At 36.2% G+C, this 26789-nt stretch overlaps 1 protein-coding gene across 7 annotated transcripts in view; it reads right to left on the reverse strand.

The window, feature by feature from the left end:
• The window catches only part of FOCAD (focadhesin), a 347741-nt gene that overhangs the window by 102914 nt on the left and 218038 nt on the right, over positions 1-26789 (reverse strand). For 6 of the 7 annotated variants that reach the window (XR_012127690.1, XR_012127692.1, XR_012127691.1 and 3 more), the window contains one exon: positions 8565-8699. The exons of the other annotated variant lie outside the window; for it this stretch is intronic. Coding sequence is in view for 3 of the 6 variants with exons in the window: in XM_073228431.1 (XP_073084532.1) it covers positions 8565-8699 (135 nt within the window). In the remaining 3 variants the exon portion in view is untranslated. The remainder of the gene's footprint in view (positions 1-8564; positions 8700-26789) is intronic. 7 annotated transcript variants of the gene reach the window in all.

Raw genomic sequence — 26789 nt, forward strand, 5'->3', positions numbered from 1 at the left:
GAATGGACGGACCTCTCAAAACCTCAGATTCTTTAGCTATACAATGAAAAACAATACCTTCCTATCAGATAGTAGAGCTAATCGTTATGAAGTAACTAGAAGAGTGCTGGGAATATAATAGCTACTTGAAAATTGTATCCATTTTTATTAGTGTCTTTTACACCTAGTACAGTTTTAATAAATACATTCTAAGCCAATGAATGAATGTGCCAAGGACTTTGCAAAGCAACTCAGAAAATTAAACTATTTGAAACATGGACTCTATTTTCAACATGCTTACAGTTTAATGGGGAAAGTAATATATGTATACTAACACCTGTAGTATAAAATAGACACAAATGTTCTTACAGCAGCTTAGATAAAGAACTTTGGTAGCAATAGATGCCTGCCTGCATAAAAATTCTCAAAGGATGGGATAAGTTAAACCAATTCTTAATTTCTTAAAATAGTTTTTAAAATTAGAGATGAAAAAGACAGCAATTTTAGACAGAACATGAACAAAGGAAAAGAAATAGAAAAGCTGGAGGCACATAAGGAAATTACAAGTGATTCAGTTTTCCTGGAGTGCAGGAGGCAGAAAAGGAAGTGAGGCCAGATTCTAAGAGGCCTCATTGGTTGGGCATAAGAGGCTGGGTTTCATTTTAGGTAAACACAAAGGAGTGAAGTGACTACGGATAGCCATGACCTAAGAAATGCTTTGGGAAAATTACATTCAACTCTGGCTTACATCCAAACTTGAGCGGTTAACAGAAAACAAAGTATTTAACAAACACAGGGAGAGAGGGAAGGAGGGAGAGACAGAGGTGGAGACGGGAGAAGGGGGCACAGGGAGAGACGATGAGAGAGAAACACATAGAGCAAGCAAGACAGATGGAGCGAAGTCTCCCTCTACATTTCTTTACTTCTGCTTCTCAGTGCACTATGGTCACTGAAAGCATCTCCTTTACTGGGAGGAAGCATGGATGGAATGAGTCTGAAGCAGTCTGTTTGGACAGAAGAGGAATGTTAATATTAAGAAAAGTATGATGATAAACCAAAAGAAGATGTCAGGGGGAAAGAATGTAAAATTTAAAGAAGAAAAAAAAAGTACTCTAAAAGCCATTTACAGCCACTGGTAAGAAAATGTAAGAAATTGACACACAAATCACACCACAAATTAACCTGTGATAAAATCTGAATAACTCAAAGTACAAGCAATACAAAGTATGCAAGTTCAAAGAGGATTAAAGATGGCAGCGTGAGAGGTGAGACAGAGACCTCCTCCTAAAACCACATATAATCCAAAAATATAATTAATACAACTAATCCTGAAAGAGCAACAGGAAAGAAGGCTACGCCAGATGCCATACACCAGGAGAAAAGACCAGACCTCATGGAACACGGTAACGAACCAAAGCCGTGATCTGGCGGGACCCAAACCTTTCCCCCACCCCAGCTCATGGGTGAGAGGAAGAGAAACAGAGAGGGGAGGGAGTGGAGGCCTGGGACTACTGAACACCTAGCCTTGGAGATCTGCTCTGGGAGCACAAACCTACAGTGCATGGTGCTCTGGTGATTAGTGGAGTTGGAAAGCTAAGAAAGGCAGAATACCCGGAGAGACTGAGATTTCAGCAGCTTGTGGAAAACAGGGATTCATACCCAGCTGTTTTGGGTGGACAGTCTAAGAGACTCCCTAAAAGTGAGAGGGCTACTAAAGGGGTAAGGACTGCACAGAGTTTACTGCTAAGGAAAAAGGATAGGTAGACAAAATTGTCCAGGTGCATACTGCCCAGCAGGTTGGGAACTTTCATGATCTCCAGGTGCTCCAACCCCTTGGCTGGCTACACAGCTCCAAGGACCCCCACCGTGATACACAACCTACTACACCTTCCTCCTGGCCAGCCTGCGCCTGGCTCACAAATGGGCAAACCCTGCCCTGGTCTAAGGCCAGCCTGAGGAAGACCCCACCTACAGCAGAAACAAACACAAAGCATAGAGGCTTACACCAGTATGTTTGGTCCACTGGTTCTGGCAGTGGAAAAAGGCATAGCAGCTGGGAAGCAGGAAACATCTTTTTTCCTCCTGCCAGGCACCAGCACCAGTCCCCTGCCACCTCCAACATTGCTTGAGGGACAGAGCAGCTCCAGAGAGTAGAGTATCTGGGCACTAGAGAGTGCCACATACAAAAATGAAATGTCAAAGGAACCGGGTTCAAACCAAAATCTTGCAAACACCAGAAAAAGGGTGGAGTGAGACTGAACTAATCAATCTTCTAGAAAGAGATTTCAAAATAAAAATCATAAACAAGCTCCTGGAGGTACAGAAAAATATTTAAGAAACCAGGAACAAATTTAGGAAGGAGATCCAGTCATTGAGGAACACAATGGAAGGTTTTAAAAGCAGATTAGATATGGTAGAGGAGATGATAAATGACACAGAAATGAGAGAAGAGGAATACAAAGCAGCAGAGGCACATAGAGAAAAAAGGATCTCTAGGAATGAAAGAATACTGAGAGAACTGTGTGACCAATCCAAATGGAACAATATTTGTATTATACAGGTAGCAGAAGAAGAAGAGAGAGAAAAAAGGATAGAAAGTGCCTTTGAGGGAGTAATTGGTGAAAACTTCCCCAATCTGGGGAAGGAAATAATCTCTCAAGCCATGGAGGTGCACAGATCTCCCAACACAAGGGACCCAAGGAAGAAAACAACAAAACATACAGTAATTAAAGTGGCAAAGATCAAGGATAAGGACAGGCTATTAAAAGCAGCCAGAGAAAGAAAAAAGATCACATACAAAGGAAAACCCATCAGGCTATCATCAAACTTCTCAGCAGAAACCTTACAGCCCAGAAGGGAGTGGCATGATGTATTTAATGTAACGAAGCAGAATGATCTCAAACAAAAAATACTCTACTCGGCAAGATTATCAATTAAATTTGAAGGAGGGTTTAAACAATTTCCAGATAAGCAAAAGCTGAGAGAACTTACCTCCCACAAATTGTCCCTACAGTGTATTTTGGAGGGACTGCTATAGATGGAAGTGTTCCTAAGAAAATGATACCTAATATATAAAGAATGGAGGAGGAAAAAAAAAAAGAACCAATTATGATATACTAAGTGAGTTGAATAAGATTCTTAGATAGTAATGAAATTACCCTTAAACCTTTAGTAACCACAAATCTAAAGCCTGCAATGGCAATAAGTACATACCTATTGATAATCACCCTAAATGGAAATTATCTGAATGCACCAATCAAAAGACATAGAGTCACTGAACGGATGAAAAAACAAGACCCAACTATATGCTGCCTACAAGAGACTCACTTCAAACCCTAAGACATATACAGATGAAAAGTGAAGGGATGGAAAAAAATATTTCATGCAATTAATAGGGAGAAAAAAGTAGGAGTTCCAGTACTCGTATCAGACAAAACAGACTTTAAAACAAAGAAAGTCACAAGAGACAAAGAAGAACATTAAATAATGATAAAAGGGTTAATATAACAAGAGGATATAACCATTATAAATATCTATGCACCCAACACAGGAGCACCTACATATGTGAAACAAATACTAACAGAATTAAAAGGGGAAATAAAATGCAATGCATTCATTCTAAGAGACTTCAACACTCCACTCACTCCGAAGGACAGATCAACCAGACAGAAAACAAGAAAGGAGACAGAGGCATTGAACACATTAGAACTGATTGACATAACACACATCTATAGAACTCTCCACCCAAAAGCAGCAGGATACACATTCTTCAAGAAGATCATTTTCAAGAATAGATCATATACTAGGCAACAAAAAGAGCCTCAGTAAATTCAAAAAGATTGAAATTGTAACAACCAGCTTCTCAGATCACAAAGGTACGAAAGTAGAAATAAATTACGCAAAGAAAACAAAAAAGCCCACAAACACAGGCTTAACAGCATGCTCCTAAATAACCAATGGATCAATGACTAAACAAAAGCAGAGATCAAGCAATATATGGAGACAAATGACAACAATAATCCACCACCACAAAATCTATGGGATGCGGCGAAGGCTGTGCTAAGAGGGAAGTATATTACAGTACATGCCTACATCAGGAAAGAAAGCAATCTGAGATGAACAGTCTAAACTCACAATTAATGAAAATAGAAAAAGAAGAAGAAATTAGGCCCAAAGTCAGTAGAAGAAGGGACATAATAAAGATAATAGCAGAAAAAAAAATCTAGAAGAATAAAACAATAGAAAGAATAAATGAAAGCAGGAGCTGGTTCTTTGAGAAAATAAACATAATAGATAAACCCCTAGCCAGACTTATCAAGAAAAAAGAGAATCTACACACATGAACAAAAATGAGAAAGGAAAAATCACTACGGACACCACAGAAATACAAAGAATTATTAGAGAATACTATGAAAAATTACATGTTTACAAACTGGATAACCTAGAAGAAATAGACAACTTTCTAGAAAAAAATGACCTTCCAAGGTTGACCAAGAAAGAAACAGAAAATCTCAACAGACCAATTACTAGCAACGAAATCAAACTGGTAATCAAAAAACTAAGAACAAAACTCCTAGACCAGATGGCTTCATCCGGTCTATAGTAATGAAATTTTATCAATCATTTAGTGAAGACCTAATATCCATTCTCCTTAAAGCTTTACAAAAAGTAGAAGAGGAGGGAATACTCCCAAATTCATTCTATGAGGCTAGCATCACCCTAATAACAAAACCAGGCAGACACCCCAAAAAAAGCAAATTACAGACCAATATCCCTGATGAACATAGATGCAAAAATACTCAACAAAATATTAGCAAACCGAATTCAAAAATACAACAAAAAGATCATCCATCATGATCAAGTATAATTTATTTCAGGGATGCAAGGATGGTACAACATTTGAATATCCGTCAACATCATCCACCACATCAACAAAAAGGACAAAAACCACATGATCATCTCCATAGATACCGAAAACTATTTGAGAAAATTCAACACCCATTCATGATAAAAACTCAACAAAATGGGTATAGAGGACAAGTACCTCAACATAATAAAGGCCATATATGACAAACCCACAGCCAATGACATACTTAAAAGTGAGAAGCTGAAAGCTTTTCTTTTAAGATTGGGAACAAGACAAGGATGCCCACTGTCTTCACTTTTATTCAACATAGTTTGGAGGTCCTCGCCACAGCAATAAGACAACACAAAGACATAAAAGGTATGCAGATTGGTAAAGAAGAAGTTAAACTGTCACTGTTTGTAGATGACATGATTGTACATTAAAAACCCTATAAAGAATTTACTCCAAAACTACTAGTTCTAGTATCTGAATTCAGCAAAGTTGCGATATAAAATTAATACACAGAAGTCTGTTGCATTCCTATACACTAATGATGAACTAGCAGAAAGAGAAATCAGGAAAATAATTCCATTCACAATTGCATCAAAAAGAATAAAATACCTAGAAATAAACCTAACCAAGGAGACACTCATGAGAGAAAACTGCAAGACACTCATGAGAGAAATTAAAGAAGAAACCAATTAATGGAAACACATCCCATGCTTATGGATAGGAAGAATTAATATTGTCAAAATGGCCATCCTGCCTACAGCAATCTACAGATTCAGTGCAATCCCTATCAAAATATCAATAGCATTCTTCAACACATTAGAGAAAATAATTCTAAAATGCATATGGAACCACAAAAGACCCCAAATAGCCAAAGAAATCCTGAGAAGGAAGAATAAAGCTGGGAGAATTATGCTCCCCAACTTCAAGCTCTACTACAAAAGCAGAGTAATCAAGACAATTTGGTACTGGCACAAGAACAGACCCATAAACCAATGGAACACACTAGAGAGCCCAGATATAAACCCAAGCATACATGGTCAATTAATATATGAAAAAGGAGCCATGGATATATATACAATGGGGAAATGACAGCCTCTTCAACAGCTGGTCTTGGCAAATCCAGACAGCTACATGCAAGAGAATGGAACTGGATTATTGTCTATCACCATACACAAAAGTAAACTCGAAGTGTATCAAAGACTTGGATGTAAGTCATGAAACCATAAAATTCTTGGAAGACAACACAGGTAAAAATCTCCTGAATATAAACATGAGCAACTTTTTCCTGAACGCATCTCCTCAAGCAAAGGAAACAAAAGCAAAAATGAAGAAGTGCGATTACATCAAAGTAAAAAGCTTCTCTACAGCAAAGGACACCATCAATAGAACAAAAACGTGTCCTACAGTATGAGAGAGAATATATTTGTAAACAACACATCCAACAAGGGGTTAACATACAAAATATATAAAGAACTCACACAACTCAACAACCAAAAAGCAAGTAATCTGATTAAAAAATGGGCAGATGATATGAACAGAAAATTCTCCATGGAATAAATTCAAATGGCCAATAGGCACATGAAAAGATGCTCCACATCACTAATTATCAGGGAAATGCAAATAAAAACCACAGTGAAATATCACCTCACACCAGTTAGGATGGCCAGTATCAAAAAGACTAAGAACAACAAATGCTGGTGTGGATGTAGAGAAAGAGGAACCCTCCTACATTGCTGGTGGGTATGTAAGCTAGTTCAACCATTGTGGAAAGTAATATGGCAGTTCCTCAGAAAACTAAAAATAGAAAAACCATTTGACCTGGGAATTTCACTCCTAGAAATTTACCCAAAGAATGTAATTTCTCAGATTCAAAAAGACATATGCACACTTATGTTTATCGCAGCACTATTTACAATAGCCAAGATATGGAAGCAACCTAAGTGTCCATCAGTAGATGAATGGATAAAGAAGATGTGGTACATATACACAATGGAATACTATTCACCCATAAGAAAGAAACAAAAATCCTATCATTTGCAACAACGTGGATGGAGCTGGAGGATATTATGCTCAGTGAAATAAGCCAGGCAGAGAAAGACAAGTACCAAATCAAATGATTTTCCTCATTTGTGGAATATAACAACAAAGCAAAACTGAAGGAACAAAACAGCAACAGATTCACAGACTCCAAAGGGGAGCAGTGGGGGAGGGCTGGCGGGGAGGAAGGGACAAGGGGATTGAGGTTATTATAATTTGCACACATGGTGTGGGGGTATCATGGGAAGACAGTGTAGCACTGAGAAGGCAAATAGTGACTCTGTGGCATCTTACTACACTGATGGGCAGTGACTGTAATGGGGTATGGGGGGGATGCAATAATATGGTTAAATGTAGTAATAACTACATTAGTTTTCTCATGTGAAACCTTCATAAGAGTGTATATCAATAATGCCTTAATTAAAAAAAAAGTAGGTGAGTTTAGTCCTTGAAGATAAAAAATAAATATACATAACATATCCTTACATTGGTTTTTAGGTTTAGTTCCTTATCAGTGGCCTGGCAGACTTTCTAACAATATAAGGGTATGTACCAGTAAACAGCAGCATAAAAAAGACTGTTGGTGGACTATATGCTCTATGAGTTTCCAATGGATTCTTTTTTAATACCCTAAAAGAAAATCCAAATGTGAAAATTAACTGACAATATCCTGTATTGGCTCAATCATTCATTCAGTTACTACTTACTGAATACACATTACGTGTCAGGCACTATGTTAGGTACTGTATCCTCGGTAAGGACAAATTTGATTTTATTCACTGTGAAGCATTTAGAATGACTAGAAGAATTATCCTATAATCCTGTCCTATCACGTGATCTAAAACATGTAAGGGACTATTACAGGAATCTTATGGAGGGGTAGGTTATCAAAGTCTTTGAAGCACTAAATCAAACTAAAAGTGCAGGAAGACATCAAGTGAAAATCAATCGCGGCTTTTTGATGGAACAGGAAAAAATAAAAATGGTAAGCATGAACAGAAAAATGGCTACTAAAGTGGAGACATAAGTGAATTCTTCATGCTCTCATTTCAAAGAGAAAATAAAGAAAATATTAAGCAGAAATGTATGAATCTTATAGCAAAGCATCCTCCACCATGTGTTTCAATTCATTACAATGGTAAACACTGAGTAGTTCATAAAATTAATTTCTTCTCCCCTAACACATTTTGATTTCACAATCCTCCTTGAAGAGCACAGATGAAGAATACAGATGTACAAAGAAAATGTGAACTAACATGTAAAAATGAAATCTTTATGGTCATGCTAGACAATCTGTGCTACTAGGAAAGTCTTCCTTGCCTTATTGAAGTCTTTGAAACATTTTTTTAGAATTTAAAACATCAAGAAAATGAATTTAAACTGTTGACCTCATGAATCGTTATTTTAGTAACACTATTTTTAACACATAGACTTTTAAAAATCTTGACTATACTCTAATAAAAATTTGGTACCATCTATGTAAGTAAGTCTTAAAGACACAGAATTGATAGGGGTAGATAGCTTCCTATTCTCTAGAGTTTATTAAAGATATTCATGTTCTCAGAATAAAAAGGTGCTATAGGATTTTCGGGAAACAAAAGACCACAAATATTTTTTTTCCTGAAGTTATTACAAAGTACAAGTCTTTCCAATATAGAAACAGACAATTTATTGAGCACCAAATGGATACCTCATATTCAGCTGTATTGACTGTTAAGGAAGGAACCAGAGAAAACAGTTCACTGAGGGTCTTCACAATGAGAGGTCTTGTGTCACAACTCAACTTTGGGGAGAGAGCATTCCAAGTAGAGCGAATGCAAACAACCTGTGAAGCAAATAAAAAAAGCCAATCAACAAAATCCCAACTCATATGAAGCCATTAGTGAACAGTCTGATCTGTTATTATGAGGAAACTTAAGGAAAAAAAAAGAACATTCCTAGAACATGAACATCACCCCCTCAAATGAAATTATTTAAACCAATATAAAAACTGTTGCTGAAGAAGATCCAGCCTGCTTCACAAGATTGCTTTTTTACTACTTTACTTTGGTTCACCAAAGTAATAAAACTCTCCCTTCTATCTCTCTCTGTCTCTCACATACATACATACACACAAAATTAACTGCAGATTAGCCACATACATTGTTAAAGAACCATTTTCTGAAACAGAGATAATGCTAGGACATTTCTAAAGTATCTACAGTTTTTGTAGTTTTTCAGCCCTGCCCAAACTACACCACCAGTCAGAAAATTGGGAGTTATAAATCAAATGCTTTCAAATCACCTTGCAACTTTTAAAAGAGGAAGGAGAATAACCATAGTATTTAAAATCATAATTTAAGACTTTGTTTTAAAAGCCACTTCAGATTTTTTAAGAGGCTGTTAAATGATAAAATGGAAATAAAGACCAACAAAAATGCTAGTTTTAACTTGACCTAATTTCCATAAACCAAGTATTCTTAGTTTACATCAATATCTGGTTTTATGGAATTCAAATGTCTTAAGTTCAATTACAATTACGACAGATGATTTCACTTGTAGATATTTTATTAAAATTTTAAAACTCAGGAAGGAAGAGTGCCAACACAGATCAGTCAGATGGGATTTAACAAGGATTAATCCCTTTAAAATACTCCCATCTCTTAAGCTTCGATTAACACACACAATTTATCTCCATCTGCAAATGGAAATTATTTAGGAAAAACTACATGAGGTAGTAAGTGAAAAGATGTCAAAGACAAATGAATAATATATACTTAAGGACACAGATTAAAGAAAGGCTCAAAGGAGAAGACAGCAGAAAGGACTCGAGACCCACTATAAATTTGGATTCCATTAACATTTACTAAGGGCAATACTATGTGCAGGGCATGACAAAAGGCATATTAATACAAAGTAGCTCTAATATTACAAATCATGGGTATTTGAAAAAAAATCTCTTAAAAGCTCTCGAGTAGATACCCTTAGTAGTATATGGTACTAAGAGAACCAATAAATATATATAAACATAAAATAAAATATAAAACATAATCTATACCTTCAAAGAATTCTAGCACCTTATTGAAAAGGAAGAGAAATGTAAGTAGAAATTTTCTCAATTACCAGAAAACAAAAGGCATATGATTAGATTTTGCTCTATTTTTATCAAAAAATAGTTTCAGGAGGATCCAGGGAGGAAAGCTATGTCAGTGCGGGAGTCATCAGAGAGGAGCCAGAGGCTGTAAGTCCTGAGATGGGACTTGAAGAAGAAATCAGGTAGACACTGCACAAGTAAGTCTAAAGGGAAAGCGTAAGTAAAAATACAAATAAAGCATGTTGTAGACACAAAAAGCATAGTCTGGTAAAGAAGGCTGGTGGATCAGAGAATACCTACAACACTAAAGCAGTTTGGACCAAAATCAAAAAGAAAGGGAAGCTGCTGGAGATAATCTGAGTTGGGGAACAAACAAAATTAAAACACTACTTTTGAAAGATTCTTCTGGTAGTCTTATAGCCTCTCCTATTTCTAATGCTTACAAAGAACCTCAACTTTTCAAAAAATCTTATTTTTAATAAACTCACTAATTGTCCATGTTTTGTCACTTTAAATGCCCATCAAATTCCAATCTATTTGTTCCAAGACCCAGTTCAAATCCCAATTCTACAATTAAGTTTTCTCTTATAATTCAAGCCCTCATTTTATCCCTTTCTTTTCTCCAACTTGTAACACTTAAAACTCTCTATCATCAAATTTAGCATTTAATTATATACTGTCTGGTATTGTTCACTATTTTCATGAATGTAAATTGTCTTCTCAACTAGAGATTAAGTTCTTTAAAGACAATGACCATGTCTTAGAGTTGTCATTCCCCCCTCAACTAGCATGGTAATAAGTATATAACAGATTATCAGTACTCATCAACTACTGATGGTACTGGAATCTGGGGTATGGTAAGTCTGAGATAGGGAATAAAGAATTTAAAGAACTTGGAGAATGAATTGGAAAGAGAGATGTTTTGGGTCTAGAGACCTGGATGAATAAAAAGCAACATAAAAAAAGGAGGGGAAACTGGGAGGAGCACATTAGCAGGGGACGGGGGATGGAGACAATGAATTCCATTTGAGAGATGTTTGAGTTGACAGAAAGGCATCCAGAAAGAAATATCCTGCAGGCAAGAGAAAAGAAGAATAACAGATGTGAGGTTGGTCAATAACAACAGCTCTGTTATCCAAATATTTCTATAGGCCAATACTATGCAGAAGTACAGTCTCACAGATGGTCTGATGCACTTTACAGATCAATAAAAAGATTTCTGGCCACCAATTACCTAAGTACAAAAAGGACCTTCCTTGACCTTTCCATGGGTGGTGGGTTGGGAGTAAGGCTACATCCTCCAACTATTTTCATGGGTTTAAAAAAGTTTTTAAATAGACTTCCTCCTGGAGAGTTTGAAAACTAATGTCTGAAATGGTTGTCTATATGTAAACTATGAAAAAATATTCCAGAATCTCAGACATCAGTTGTGACCTTAAATGTAAGCAAGGTATCCTGCAGGATATTTGTAAACCCACGCTTGTCCATGTATAAAAAGGAGCAGGGAGGTATTTAGTAAAGAAGGAGAAGGTTGCTTTCTCTGACCTTCCCAACCCTGCACTAGTATTAACTAGATCTTAGAGATCTTCTGGTCCTGAGGGCTCACTGAATTCAGCCTATTATCATCATGTTATGTTGATCTCCTGGAGCCTTGTAATCTAGTTCACTAGTCCTTTGACCTGTGCAATCTGTCAAATTATATCAGATTGGTCAGGTTCTGGGCTTTAATGATTTGTTTCATCTCTACTGTTCATTACCTAATGACTTATCAATCCAAACAGATTGACTTCTGGCTCTAGCAATATGATAGGCCACACCTGAAATGGCTAATAAAGAAGAAGATTCTACTATATACAACTGAGCCGAAAAGGGAAAAAAGGAGTGTGGGAGCAGTCAGTTCCCATTGTCAGAAAAAAACATTGAGGTATTATAAAGAACTTGTATTACCTAATAGCCTGTATTTGAATGCCAATATGGAAAAAGGAGATACTGCCTTTAGAAGGCAGGGAGTTGGAACTGAGACTCCCACAACAAACCGGCACCCTTGAAGGGCTGCACCCTTAGTGCAATGATTGGACTAGAAACCACTGAGCTGAGAAAATAATATAAAACATGGGGGTACCTGGACCACTCTCAAAGGATATTTCCATAACACATAACCTGAATGATTCACAAAGAAAGATAAAATGAGCCCTCTAAAAATGAGTCCATAAGAAAAAAACTTGAAAATATCTGATACAGTCCAATATATGTGACAATCAGCAAAAACAAAAAATAGCAAACCAGACATCCAAGACCTTCAGACAACAGAACGAGAAGAAAGTAATACAAAAGTATTTAAATGAATTAAATATATAAGACAAGGCATTTGATTCCCAGTAAAAGAATATGGCATGGTTGAAAAGAAGAGACAAATTTGGGAAAGAACCAAATAGCATCTCTAGAAATGAAAAATATAGTCACTGAAATGATTAATCCAACCCAGAGAGGAAGTTATTAACCATGACAGGAAGTCATCCTCAGTACAGATCAGAAAGATGAGAGTTACAAAAATGTAAAATAAAGTTCAAAGTTGGGTAGCATTGACTGAGGTAGTTTTCTTATGTTTACGAAGACTTCCTAAAGGAATTTAATTTTAGAATGACCCTTGGAAAATGGTTGATTCTAGGACTGGGATAGGGAAAATATGACTTAAGTCTGGAGCATCTTACAGTGCCAAAAAGTAAGGAGGTGTTCAAAAAAGGATGCAGACTTGTTGAAAGGGCATAGGAGCCAATCTGAAAGAGTTGCCAGTGACCAAATATGCACGAGTCCACACTGGTACAAATAATTAAATAGGTAAATAAATAAGTAATGGCCCTTCCTTACAGAATAATTCCAATTAATAAATGTAGAAGCAATGAAAGAAACAAAAACTCACCATTAGATAAACTTAACAGGAATAACTGTCACAGGCAAAAATCTGCTGATGGATGTTAAAATTAGTGGGCAAGTTTGAAGATAAACAGGGTAACTGAATAGTCTCATAGCATCTCTCCTCCAAGAAATGTATTAATCACAAAATAAAAAAGAGTAACTTTGCTGTGGAGAAACCTAGTATTCACCACCTTAACCAAGTGACTAAGGTTAACATCATGAAGTGATCAAGGTTGTGACCAGTAATAAAACACATCAGCATCATGTACCCCTGATATGATACACTGAGAAAGACACATTACTTCTGTAGTCAATCTAATCATGAGGAAACATCATACATGCTCAAAGTGAAGGGTATTTTATAAGATAATAAGCAGAACTTTTCAAAAGTGTCATAATCATGAAAGCTGAGGACTGAGGAGCTGGTACAATTGGAAGAGTTAGGACACATGACAACTAAAAGCACTGTGTCATCCTGGCTTGGATCCTGGAGCAGAAAAATGATATTGGTGAGAAAACTGGTGAAATCTCAATGAAGTCTATTGTCTAGTTAAGAGCATTGCACCAATGTTAATGTCCTAGTTTTGACAACTGTGCTATAGTCATGTTAACGTTAGGGACAGCAGGGTGAAAATATACAAGAACTCTCTGTACTTTTTTTTTTAATAACAGCTTTTTTGAGACATACCATACAATTCACCTACTTAAAGTATACAATTCAATGGTTTTCAGTATACTCACAAAGTTGTGCAAACACCACCCAAAAAGAAACACCATAATCGTGCATCACTCCTTATTTGTCCTTAGCCTTTCCAATCCTATGCAACCATGAATCTACTTTCTGTCTCTAAAAATTTGTTTCTGGGAGTTTTCCATAAATGGAATCATACAATGAGCAGTCTTTTATTATTAGCTTCTTTCAGTTAGCATTTTGCTTGTAAGGTTCATTGATGTCAGAGCAGTGTTTATTTCTTTTTATTGCCAAATATTCCATTCTGTGTATATAATATTCCCTCTCTGTACTATTTTTTGGAAACTTTTCTGTATGTTTGAAGTTCTTTTACAATAAAACATTAAAAAATAGGAATAGAAAAAAGCACTAAAGACATGACTGAAAATTTCCAGAATCAATGAAAGATATTACTTCTCTAAGCCCTAGCAAGATAAATAAAAACATGTTTACATTTATACACACTATAATAGGACTATTTAATACCAAAGGCAAATGGACAATCTTCAGAGCAAAACAGGAAACAATACAGACTACCCATAAAGGAACAATTTAACAATAACAATTGCCTTTTCATAATTAATAAGACCAAAAGGCCATGCAGTAAGATCTTAAAAGTGCTGAGGAAACTATCAGCTCACAGTAGTAAACCTACCATTTCAACAGTAAGTGCAAAACAAGCAAGAATAAATGAAATAGAAGGAACAATACCTAGTTATTATGCACACATAGCATAAGAATATTTATGTGTACATCACAAAGATGTATTTGCTTAGTTTGTCTCTGAGATCATGGAGAATTCAACTCATTCTAAGTGCTTATGTTTTGTATTTTTGTTGCCATTTTTATTTCCTGGGGAGAACGATACTTTTCTTCCCATGTTATTTTTCCACAAAAATCTCACCAACACAGCACAGTTTACGAGGCCCCTCTGCAGTGTGGTACACTGGAAAGAGCATGTGATTGGAGTCAGAAACCCAGGCTCTCTCATTTGGTAGCTGTGTGACTATGGCAAAGTCACTAATCTCCTTCAAAACAGAAATAATACTAGTAACACCTACACTATGTATAGCACAGGTTAATGGTAAAGGTAATACTGAGACAGTTGTATGCAAATGTGGTTTATACACTGTAAAAGATGGTTATTGTTGTTACAACCAATGGAAAAATAATGTATCCTAAAGAATCAGAGCCTTTGCTTCTAATTCTTGTGCTATAAGAATGACTTTGTTCCTTCACTGAGGAACAGATAGCTAGCTATCTTGTAATTTTACTTCTAAAGCCTATTTCTAGAAATTCCTGAGAACAGCCCACTCTCCTTTCGTCCTAATGCTTTCCTCTAAAAGCAGAGCTTTATAAAAACCTTTAGGCTATGAAAACTGCCTTATTTGCCCTTTTCATAATGAAGGTAAAAGAAACTGCCTTCACAATTAAAGGACTCAAGTCATCATCATGCAGTGAAGCCCTCTTAAGCTAATTCAGTGCACACAATTCATAGAACAGGATGCTTCTGTTACCAAAATACAATAACAGGGATAAGAGGGAGCTTAAGGAGACATAATCAATGGAGCAGAACAATGGGGAAAATAACATTCTTTCTTATCCTAATAATATGGGGTTAAAGGTTATGGGTATAGAAAAATGACTATCACAGGTTTATTTAAGCAATTTCACAGTCTTTTAATGTCTGAGACTAGTTTATTATCAAGGCAATGTTGTAGAAAATAATACAAATAAGTATCGACTTGCCTTTTTAAAAGTCCCTTAAAATGTAGAATAATTCTGATGATCTTCTATTAGAGTTACTCAACTTCTGTCCTGTTAATGGCAAACAATGTTAAGGCGCACGTCTAAATCCCAGACTGTGGCTCAGTGAATCAAAAACATTTGTATTTGATGTGGTCAAGCTACTCTCATATTAACACTCCCTAATATCACTATGCCGTTTCCCAAAGAGACACACTAGAGACCTTTCACATGATTCTGTATTTCTGAAAAGGCTGTTTGTCAGTTTGTAGTGCAGAACTGTAATTGTAATTCTATTATCTGAATAGAAGAGGCTTGGAATTGTGTACATGGCACAAGGAAAAAGAAAGCTATTTATTAACAGATTGATCTAAGGCTATCAAGCCACCCAAGGGACTCAGTAATCAGAGGCCAGGATTTGAGGTTTCTCTTTCATTCCCCCAGGTGAGAAGTGGCAGCTTCCCTGAGACACCTCCCTCCAGGGGACAATACCCTCCAATGAAAATGCCACTGAGTTCTCAGCAGGAACAGAAAGAATGACACAAAGAGCTCCCTGCAGGGAAGTTCACTTTTCAGTTTTGCTAGATTCTGTCTGGATTAATTATCTATTTCATGTTGAACATTCTTTTGGCATGAACTAGCAAACACACAGTATAAATGTGTCAGAAATACCCTTTGACAAGAAAATGATTAGTGCTTTATTTCACCCATATAACCAGAGGGAATTTTTTTTTTTTTTCAAATTAGCTCCTTTCCCTGTTCAGGTAAATGGAGGTCAGAAGGGAATAATGTAATAAAGAAAATAGAAAAAATAATCAAAAAATAATAAAGGTAGCAGTGAAAAATAGAAAATCAAAATAGCTTAAAACCAAAAAAACCAGAACTGCTGGAAAGTTGCTCAGCAGATATAAAATTAAAAGCAAAGCAAACTGAGAATCCACTAGAAACAAGAATAAAGTATCATCCATCTAAATTTTAAAAAGGGCTAAAGGGACTTTATCAGTGCACTGTTAAAGAGACTTAGAAATACAGTTTAGTGCTACCTCATATTGAAAAATCAACATGCCATGTATCAAAAATAACTGATGAATTAAGCAATCACTTCAGAGGCTCTAAAGACACTTTAGAGAGCAATTTTAAACTGCAGAGATGAAGCTTTTAGGAATACCTATTGAGTTTAGTTCACTTTACAAAGGAGTTCCATGAATACGTTTCTAAGTAACCAATGTTAACATTACTGAAACTTAACATGATTACATGTTCAATAAAAATGATTCTCCTATCCTTCTCCACCTACTCTATGTCTCCACAGATTATGGGATAACAGAACTGACAAATTCTTCATGGATAAATAGTGAAGATCATCAGTCTTCCAGGCCTGAATGGTTTGTGCAGATGTATCTATGGCTCCACAGTAACAATGAAGAAACATACCTGTGACCCTTTCCTAAAGAAACAAACAAGCTCCTCTAAGGTAAAAGCTGTAGTCAATCTACAAGTCTAAGAAAAAGAAAATACTTTTTTAGCAGACCTTCTTTAGAATTACTTTGTCCTTCAGGGCTAGAAAGCCAGTGAATCACAATAAAAATGGTTCCCCATAACAAAGTTTAAACAAACAAGGAAAAACAGAGGTTTTTCCATCCACACAAATGCAGTACCTGGCATAGTGCTTGGCATATAAAAGGACTCCCCTCAAAATAAAATAAATGTGTTGAATCAATGAAGGAACAAATGGTGCTAATTGGCTCACCACCAGCTAGAACCAGGCTGGATAGTTTTTCTGTCAAGGGCCAGAAAATATTTTAGGTTTTTTTGTGGGCCACACAGCTTGTCACAGCTACTCAACTCTGCCATTGTATCATGAAAGCAGCTATTAATTAAAACATAAATAAGTTGCAAATTTTGATACGTAGTCACTAAACATAAAACAACAAAGTGAAGAAAGAAAACAACAACATCAAAATTAGAAACGGCATGGCTTGAGTGGAAGAGAAAGATGGTGACTTAACTAAAAAAACGCATTCTCAAAATCAATATTTTGAATTGTCCCTTTATTTGATGCCCTTGAGGCTTTATACTTCAGAGAATGACCTAAGAAATATTTATACTAAGTAGAGATACGTCTTTCTTTTATACAGTAGCCCGTGGGCAGTTACGAAAGGAGAGCTGAGAAAGGAGAAACAGCATGATCTCAGGTAGACAAAAGTTAATCCAGGGTATACAAGGAAGTTGAAGATCTAGAAATGTAGTCACTTGTAAGTAACCATGTTAACTTATCTCTTAGAAAGCCAGCAAATTCCCACGTACTCCAGTTGGTACACTACGGTTTGAACGTTCACTGCAAATTGTAGATGCTAATTCCCTGGACACAAGTCTCTGAGAGACAGCAAATCCAAACACTCCTAAGCAAACACTGAGTTCCACAATTTAAATTATATGCGAGAACTCCACAAGTCTAAATGAGTTGTTAATGTCTCCTTATTATTCTCAGAGGTCTACATTGCAAATTGAATAATTATATCAGAGAATATAGAAAAATATCAGTACTACAATGGTAAAGGAACTTTTCAAGAAAGCAAATCTCTCTTTCTTGAGAGGACAAAGTTGATTTTCAAGAGTCCACCTGTCACGGAAAAGAGTACGAAAAAGATGAGGAAACATAGGGCACTGAGATAAATGTCATGAAGCCAAGAAAGGACAAGGGCCCTGGAGTCCAGGAGAGAAGGGAGATGCTTTTTTTAAAAAATTTTTTATTGATGTATTATTGATACACACTCTCATGAAGGTTTCACATGAAAAAACAATGTGGTTACTATATTTACCCATATTATCAAGTCCCCACCCATACCCCAATGCAGTCACAAATACCCCACCCATACCCCAATGCATCCCATCAGTGCAGCAAGATGCCACAGATCCACTCTGTGCCTTCTCTGTGTTACACTGTAAGGGAGATGCTTTTAAGGAGAGCTTTCCATGGCTTTTTACCCTTAAGAGAAGATAAGGAGGTATGGGGAAAGTACATTGGTTTTGCGGGTAATAAAGTTCATTTTTTCACCCAAATTAAAAAATAATCACTGTTTAAAGCTCTTGTTTAATATAAAAATTTAGAGTATAGAAATGTAATGCTTCCCTACCCAACACTTTCAAACTTGGCCATTTGCATCAGAAATGCAAACCTATTAAATAATGAAGATGACTGCAAAGATTAAGAAATAAAAATATTTATCACAGTGTGATTTATAACATGAAAAAAATCCTAACAAAACAGAAAACAATTGAAGTATTTCACCACAGGAAATTCATTAACTACATATAGCTCCGTGCTCATTCAATTAGCTTCAGAAGTAGAATATCAACTTCATGTGACTTGGTACCCATGATAAACCACTAGCTGAAAAAACAGGTTATGAAAGACTATATATAGTATAACTCCTTTTTTCTTATATGTCTTTGTGGTTTATAGTTGATTTTTAATCTTATTCAGTAATAACTTCTGATTTTCCTATTACATACACATAATATCTGAGTCATATTTTAAAGGCAATATATATTCTTTTTATAAATTTAGGCCTTAATTATTTTTCTATAATTTGATTTTCCATTTCCCTACAACTTAAATAAATATTTATTTTAAAAAAAGATTTTTATAGGACACAAAATTAGTGTATTTTTTAAATAAAATCTAGTAAAGTGATCATTCTTAGGTAAAAACTGACATTTAAATTTCTTTTATCCACCCACCTACATTAATATTGTTTACAGGGAAATCTGGAGGTTTACTATAGCTGTTCATATTTTACAAATGGAGCCAAACGTCTTCCACCATACATGGAAAACCTAGTATGATTCCAAAGATTTTTTTACATATGCTCTCTGTCAGGCAGGATACTCTTCCTCCCACAAAGCGTTAGCCAGGAATTAACAATTCCTGCTGCATCAACTAAATATATACGGTTGGTGATAACTATCCAATCCATAAACAAATGCCAGGAAAATAATATTGCATAAAGCTAAAAAAGTTCTGAGTAGATGGACTGAAGGGGTCCTGGAGAGCTTCAAAGAAAATAATAGCCAGCGGCATAAGAGATTAGATTTAAGATGCTATAACACGAATGGACCTTGAAAACATTAGGCTATCTGAAGGAAGCCAGTCACAAAATACCACATATTGTATGACTCCATTTATATGAAATGGAAGACAGGCAAACCTAGAGAGACATAGAGTAGATTATTGGTTGTATAAGGCTGAGAGCAAGGGAGGGATGGAGGCACTGTGAGTGACGGCTAAGTGGTGCAAAGTTTCTTTCTGGGGTGATGAAGATGTTCTAAACTTGATTGTGGAGATGGCCGTACAACTCCGTGAATATACTAAAACCATCAAACTGCAAACTAAATGGGTGGATTATAGTGTATGTGAATATTACCCCAATAAAGCTTCTTATAAAAAAAAGTGTAGATTTAAACTTGACACCAGGAGAACAGATTTTGATATCAGAGAACTAACTCTAGGTTCAAACTTTGCCTGTGCTATTAATTATCTCTATCACCTTCAGTTTCCTCATCTGCCAAATTAAGGGTAGTGTTTGTATTAGTCAGGATTCTCCAGAGAATCAGAACCAATAGTATATATATAGAGAGAGATATAAGAAGAAAGTATAGGAATTGACTCACGTAGTTATGGAGGCTTATAAATTCTACAGCCTGCTTACTCCAAGTGGGAGAGCCAGGAAAGCCAGTGGTATAATTAAGTCTGAGTTAAGGGGCCTGAGAACCAGGGAGCCACTGATGTTAAGTCCCAGAGGTCAAATGCCTGCAAACTAAGAGCTCTGATACCCATGAGCAGGAGGAGACAGATGTCCCAGCTTAAGAAGGGAATTTGCCCGCCTTTCCTTCACCTTTTTGTTCCATTCCAGCCCTGTATGACTGGATGCTTCTGCCCACACTGGTGAGGACAGAGGTCTCTTCTTGGTCTACTGATTCAAATGCTAACATCTTCTGGGAGAAACACTGTCAGACACATCTAGAAATAATATTTTACAAGCTATCTGGGCATCCCTTAGGCCATTCAAGTTGACACTTAAAAATAACCATTACATTTAATACCATCCTCACAAGGTAACTGTGAAGATATGTGTAAAAATACGTAGCATGGTACTTGGCAAGTTGTAAGCACTCAATTCAAATGTTTTCTCTTGGCTTCAGGATTAAGATTGCATTCTGTTTTTAATTCTTTAGCTTGGGTAGCTTTCCAAAGATGCACCAGACCTGAGACCATCATGCATTCTCTGGGCTGATTGTGCTTCTTCAGAATTCAACTTCCATGGCCATCACTCCAGTTTCTACTTTAATCAATATCTTCTTTGGAGTCTGATGAGTGTTGATACTCAGGGTGTTCACTTGGCATCTGATTCATCCAATAGTGCCAGCTGTACTTACCTTAAAACTCCCATAATATCATTTGTTGAGAGCTTCCAGGCCAAGTGGAAGAGATTTTAAAAGCTCTCATTTCTCCTTCACTGTCTTTATCTTCACTCTTTTGTAATGGACTTCTGGCTGCTAAAGTTTGGGGCTGAGGCCAACAAAGTCCCAAGAAAGGAAAAGAGGAAAACCAGCAAGTGGGCTGCTTCCACCTAAGTTGGCTCTAGTTTTAAGCTTTAAGAAAGGAAAATAAGGGAGATTCAAAAGTATCCTTGACTCTAATGCAGCCTAACATGCAGGGTAGGAAAGGAAGCGAGACTGGGCAGAACCTCTTTGTAGGAATAAAGGGTAAGCATTTCTCTGCAGTATCTTTTGAGTTTCAACTCTCAGAAACCTGGTGTAGCCACAGAGTAGACCAAGACAAGGCACATGTGGCTGCGGAGAGAGTGCTCCCACACAATGACAGAAACAGCCACATTCCAGACTGGAGTCCCCGAGGGTAATGCCGAAGCATCCTCCTGAGTGCAAATTTGTCTGAGGCCTTTACACCACTCTTACCCACAACTGCCTGTCCTGTACTACAAGAAAGTAAATGTAAATTTTTATTGCAAAAATAACAATAAAAATTCATGATTTCCTTGTATATTCTCCTTTATTTCAATGTATTATATACTTTACTCTCAGGTAACTGTCACCAAATCATCACGAATGCCTGCTTATGCTAGCATTTGCACAGGGCCCATATGTGGTACAGAACTGAAAGAATAAAGAATTAGGTTATAATGGTCAACCGTGTTTTCAAAAATAAATATGAAGGCACATATGAAAAATGTATATCCTACATAGAAAAGAGTAAAGGTAAAGCAGCATCCCATATAATGTATGCAGAGGTTCAAAAGAGAGAAATCTTCATGAATGGAAGTTATATATGCCCTTGGGCTAGCAATTCCATTTCTAAAAATTACCCTAAAGAAATAATTAGAGAGGGGGGCTAAGGTTTAGCTCTAGGGATGATCATTGCAGCGCTGCAGCTGACAGTTAAAAATTTGGAAACAAAATACCCACCAATAAAATACTGGTACAAATATGACACATGCAATGTACAATGAAATACCATACAGTCACTAAAAATATGTGTATACATACTGCCAAGAAAAGATGTATATAATACATGAAGAGGAAAAGTGAGGTTATACTAGAGAGCAGGCTCAGTACAATCTCATTTTAGAAAAACATCTATAGATACATATTTATGGAAAAAGGTACAAAATTACATATATCTGCCAAATTGCTTATATTAGAGTTATCTGGGTAGTGACATTATGGACAATTCTTTTGTTTCACATTTTGCTTAACTGTATTTTCTGATTTTTGAACAAATGTGCTGTGCACTAAAAAATACATTAAAAACTCAATATGTATATTCTAAAAAGTAAAAATTCTTCAAGAAAATGAGATAGAAAATGTGATTCATAACTTTCTTTTCAAGATGTCTCATAAACAAGCTAGCACTGAAATCTCATACTAGGGCAACCTAGTTAAGAGCTAGAACTACAGATGAATGAAAAAGAGCTTATTATATCCCACAGGAGCTCACAGCACCACTAACATGGAAACACTTTCACAGTGAGTTATCATGCTCAAATACAGAGGGATGCCACAGGGCAGAGAGGGAAGGACCCAAACCTCTTAAGAGGTAAAGAAATTTCACAGAGGAGAAACAGAAATCACTCAATAAACTGCATGATTAACTAGTTTTACTTAGATTACCTTAAATTCACTAAACTTCTAAAGCAATTTATACTCCTGCTCTGTACAAATAATCACAAGCAAATAGGTATACCATGAATGGTTAAAGGCCCATTTGCTCCGGGCCTCCACCTAAGAATCAAAGTTTCCTGAGGGTGAGAACTAGCTCAGTCCTTTACATCATTTTATCTCTAGCACCTAAGAGTGCCCTGTACACAGCAGGCACACAAATTTTACTTGAATGAATATAAATAAAAATTGTCAAATTTATCCTTTCCTTCATGGGGTAGGCTCAGAAAGCAGGCTGTCTTGTGTGACTCATGGATATGTTTCATTTGTAACTTAGAATCAGGTCCCTGTTTAATATTGTTCTGCAACTGCTGACTTGAAGTCCTAACCAATCCTAAGTGGTTCTTAAGTTTTCCAGAGCTAAATGGAAATTCTCTTGCTCCTTAAATCTTTAAGCCCTTTTTCTTCAGCCTCTATTATTCGTGAAGTGGCCAAAGGCCACATCTTCCCCTCACACTTTGGGGTAAGAGTGCACCAGTGTGTGGGAATGAGAAGAGCAGCAAAAAACCAATTACATCATATGAGATGATACAGAAGAAAACACATTGGATTAGCCTTGCATTGAAATTCCAACTCTTCTTAGCTCCATGCCCTTGGGAAAATTACTTATCCTCTGTGGGTCTTAGCTTATTCACATATAAAATAAGGACAAACTCACAGCAATGGAATAAAATGAAATAGCATATGTCAGCACTTAGTGTCATACCTTGACCACAACAGCCACTTCATAAGTGGAATACTTGTTTTTGTGGTTGTTACATAATGATATGTGTTCCTAATATGTGTTCCTAAATAAATTTAAAGACAATTCCTCTAAGTGAATGATATATCTTAGCTCCTTTAGAGACACGTCCCAAGAAAAAGAGTCTATGTAAGCAGACCTCTTCATAATGATGGCTTGCTATAGCACCTTCGAAAGACATCTTAGCCTAAGTTCCACAGAAGCATACTCTAAACTAATGATCTATAAACATGCTTGTTTATACCTCTCTACTGGTAAAAAAATATTTTAGCACACCAGCATATACACACACTTATATATGTTATAAACATGAAGTATAGGAAGGAAAGTATTAGGCAAAGAAAGAAAATTTGGAACAATTATTCTTAACAAAAGAAAAGCGTAAAACGCCTTTAAATTCAATAACTTTGACCCTTGATGTAATACAGGTATCTTTCAGGGACACTCTCAATCTCAGTTTTAAATACTGAAAATAATACAATCTAAATAATCTGTTATTATAATAATATAATAAGCACATGAAAAGATGCTCAACACTGTAAATCATCAAGAAACTGCATATTAAAACCACAATGAGATACAACTTCATACCCAATAGAAAGAGTATAATAAAAAAGATAGACAATAACATATGTTGGTTAGGATATGGAAAAGGGGAACCCTCATACATTGCTGGCAAGAATACAAAATGGTGCAAGCACTTGGAAAACCAGTTTGGCAGTTCCCTGAAAAGTTAAAAATAGATTTATCATATGACCCAGAAATTCCATTCCTAAGTATGTATCAAGAGAAATGAAAACATATGGCCATGTAAAAACTTGTATACAAATGTTAATAGCAGCATTATTCATAATAGCCAAAAGTAGAAACAACCCAGATGTCTATCAGCTGATGAACAGATTAACAAGACGTGCTACAGCCACACAACAGAATATCATTCCGCCATCAGCAGGAGTGAAGTTCAGTGAACCTTGAAATCATTCCACGAGGTGAAAGAAGCGGGGCACCAAAGGCCATACAGTGCATGACTCCATTTACAGAAGCGTCCTGAACAGGCGAATCCATGGAGACACAAAGTGGTTACCAGGGACTATGGGATGAGGAGAACTGTGAGTGACTGCTGATGGAGATGGGGTTTCTTTTGGGGGCTGTGTTCATTTCCTGTGGCTGCCAGAACAAATGACCACAAACTCAGTGGCTTAAAACATCACGGTTATTCTCTTAAGAGTTCTAGAGGCTAGAATTCAAATGAATCTTAACGAGGCTAAAAATCATGGTTTCCTCTGGAGGCTCTAGTGAAAAATATGTTACCTTGTCTTTTTTGTTTTTGGAAGCAGTCTGCACTCCTTAGCTCCTGACGCCCTCCTCATGTCACGTGACTTTTCTCCTTCTGCTTTGGTTGTCACATCACGTTCTTCCTCTTCTGTAGTCAATCTCCACGTCTACTTCTTATAGGGACACCTGTGCTTACATTTGAGATACTTCCCAGATAGCCACGATAATCTACTTATTTTAAGATCCTGACTTAATTACATATGCAAGGTCTCCCTTATTATACAGGATAACTATCATAGGCTCCAGAGATTAGGACCTGCATTCTTTGGGGACAGTTATTCAGCTAACCACAGGAGTGATGTGAAAACTTTATGGAATTTGATATGGTGGTTGGCGCACAACTTTGTGAATATTCTAGATATCAGGGAAGTACAAAAGAATGAACTTGCAATATGTGAATTATATCTCAATCAACCTGTAATTTTTCTTAAAAGACACTGCTGTCAGAAAAATATAGATATTACATGGGTCCAGAAAAAAGGGAAATAATTTGTGTATGCAGGCATAACATGAATGAAGGAAGAAATTCCATAAAGTCAAGGTTAACAGTACTTCAGATAAAACTTTCAACAGCCCATACCTGGAATTGCATGTCTAATAAAATGACATATTTATGTGTATATATACACATATATGCATATACACACATACATACACATATGTATGAATATATACATATATACACAACCACATATATATGCACAGAGTAAATATATGTGAAAGGACACATCTACATATATATGTGTATATATGTATGCGTGCATATATCTCTCCTATAAATTCATTTAGCTGATAGGCACACACTGCAATGGACTGTCACATTCTAAGAGAGATGATGCTACAGTGAGTCTTCACTGCTGAACTCCCACTCTTCCTTAGGATACTTGGCTAATCTAAGCAAGACATGAACATCTGATGGAAGTACAAATAAAGAAACCATTGATCCACATATTAAATATTAAAACTTAATTTCTCTTTTTGAGATAAAAGATAATATTCTAATATCTTCTCATACCTCATAGAGAGGCTTACACAAAAACCACTTTAGAGACTGCTGCTCTTGACAATGGTCCCAAACTTCACTGCACATCCAAGTCACTAGGAACTCATTTAAAAACTTCATCTCTAGAGATTCTGATTTAGAGCTCTAGTTATCTACAAACTTTCAAGACTCTACTTACTCAACACATTAGAAATCACTGCCACTCATTTTTCTATTAAGTCCATAACTTAAATAAAGTAGCTCAGCCAAACAAGTGAAAGAGAAGGAAATATACCTTAACTGAATTTGTAAGTGTGATAGAATGAAACTAAGTCAGTGACATTCTTTTGTTTGACCTGTTTTTTGACCATTGCAGATCAAAGTCATATGACCCTGTTGATTGTTAAGCAAGTTAATTGCTCAAATGACCACTCATGTAATTAGAGGCAGTGTGCTGTGGCTATGAAGCAAAAAGAATGGTACCCCTGAGAATATCATACTTATTGCTGCTGAATTAGAACATAGGGCAATATGTTTCACTATTGTGAGAAGAATTAAGCCCAGCTTTAATAAAGTTCAAACACCAGACTACAGGGCCTATATGGTACGAAGTCACCTAAATCATAAAATATACACTCATAACATGAAAAAGGCTTTTAAATGGCATCCAACTAATAGTACAGTTCAGACTCTAACACCCTTTTCTGTCAACTATGAAAAGTCTCTCTCTCTCAAAATTAAAAAACCTTAATGCAAAATAATAAATCAGCTCCTTTAAATACTACTGGGTTTTCATACAAGCTTGAGAGGCACCGAATAATTCTGTACCTATGCAAAGACTTAGCAAATCCTTTCTTTCTGTCTTAATTCCAAATATTTCCTAAGCAAGTTTACTGCCTTTTACTAAAATGTGATTTCTGTCATCTAATCTGGAAACCTTAGTGCTTCTAGAAATGAGTCTCTTAGTAATATTTTATCTTGGGCAATGAGAGGTTGAGATAAGTAAGTTCTTATTGACACATATACATAGCATGGAGATGAACTTAAGCACCTTAGGTAACAAGCACTTTAGGCCATTTTTGATAAATATTTAATTCTAAGTCACTGAAGGGTACATGCTGAATAAACCTTTTTAAAAATAGACCTTTTAAT

This window comes from Manis javanica, chromosome 2 (genome assembly GCF_040802235.1).
Source record: "Manis javanica isolate MJ-LG chromosome 2, MJ_LKY, whole genome shotgun sequence".
In the NCBI taxonomy this organism is placed as follows: domain Eukaryota; kingdom Metazoa; phylum Chordata; class Mammalia; order Pholidota; family Manidae; genus Manis; species Manis javanica.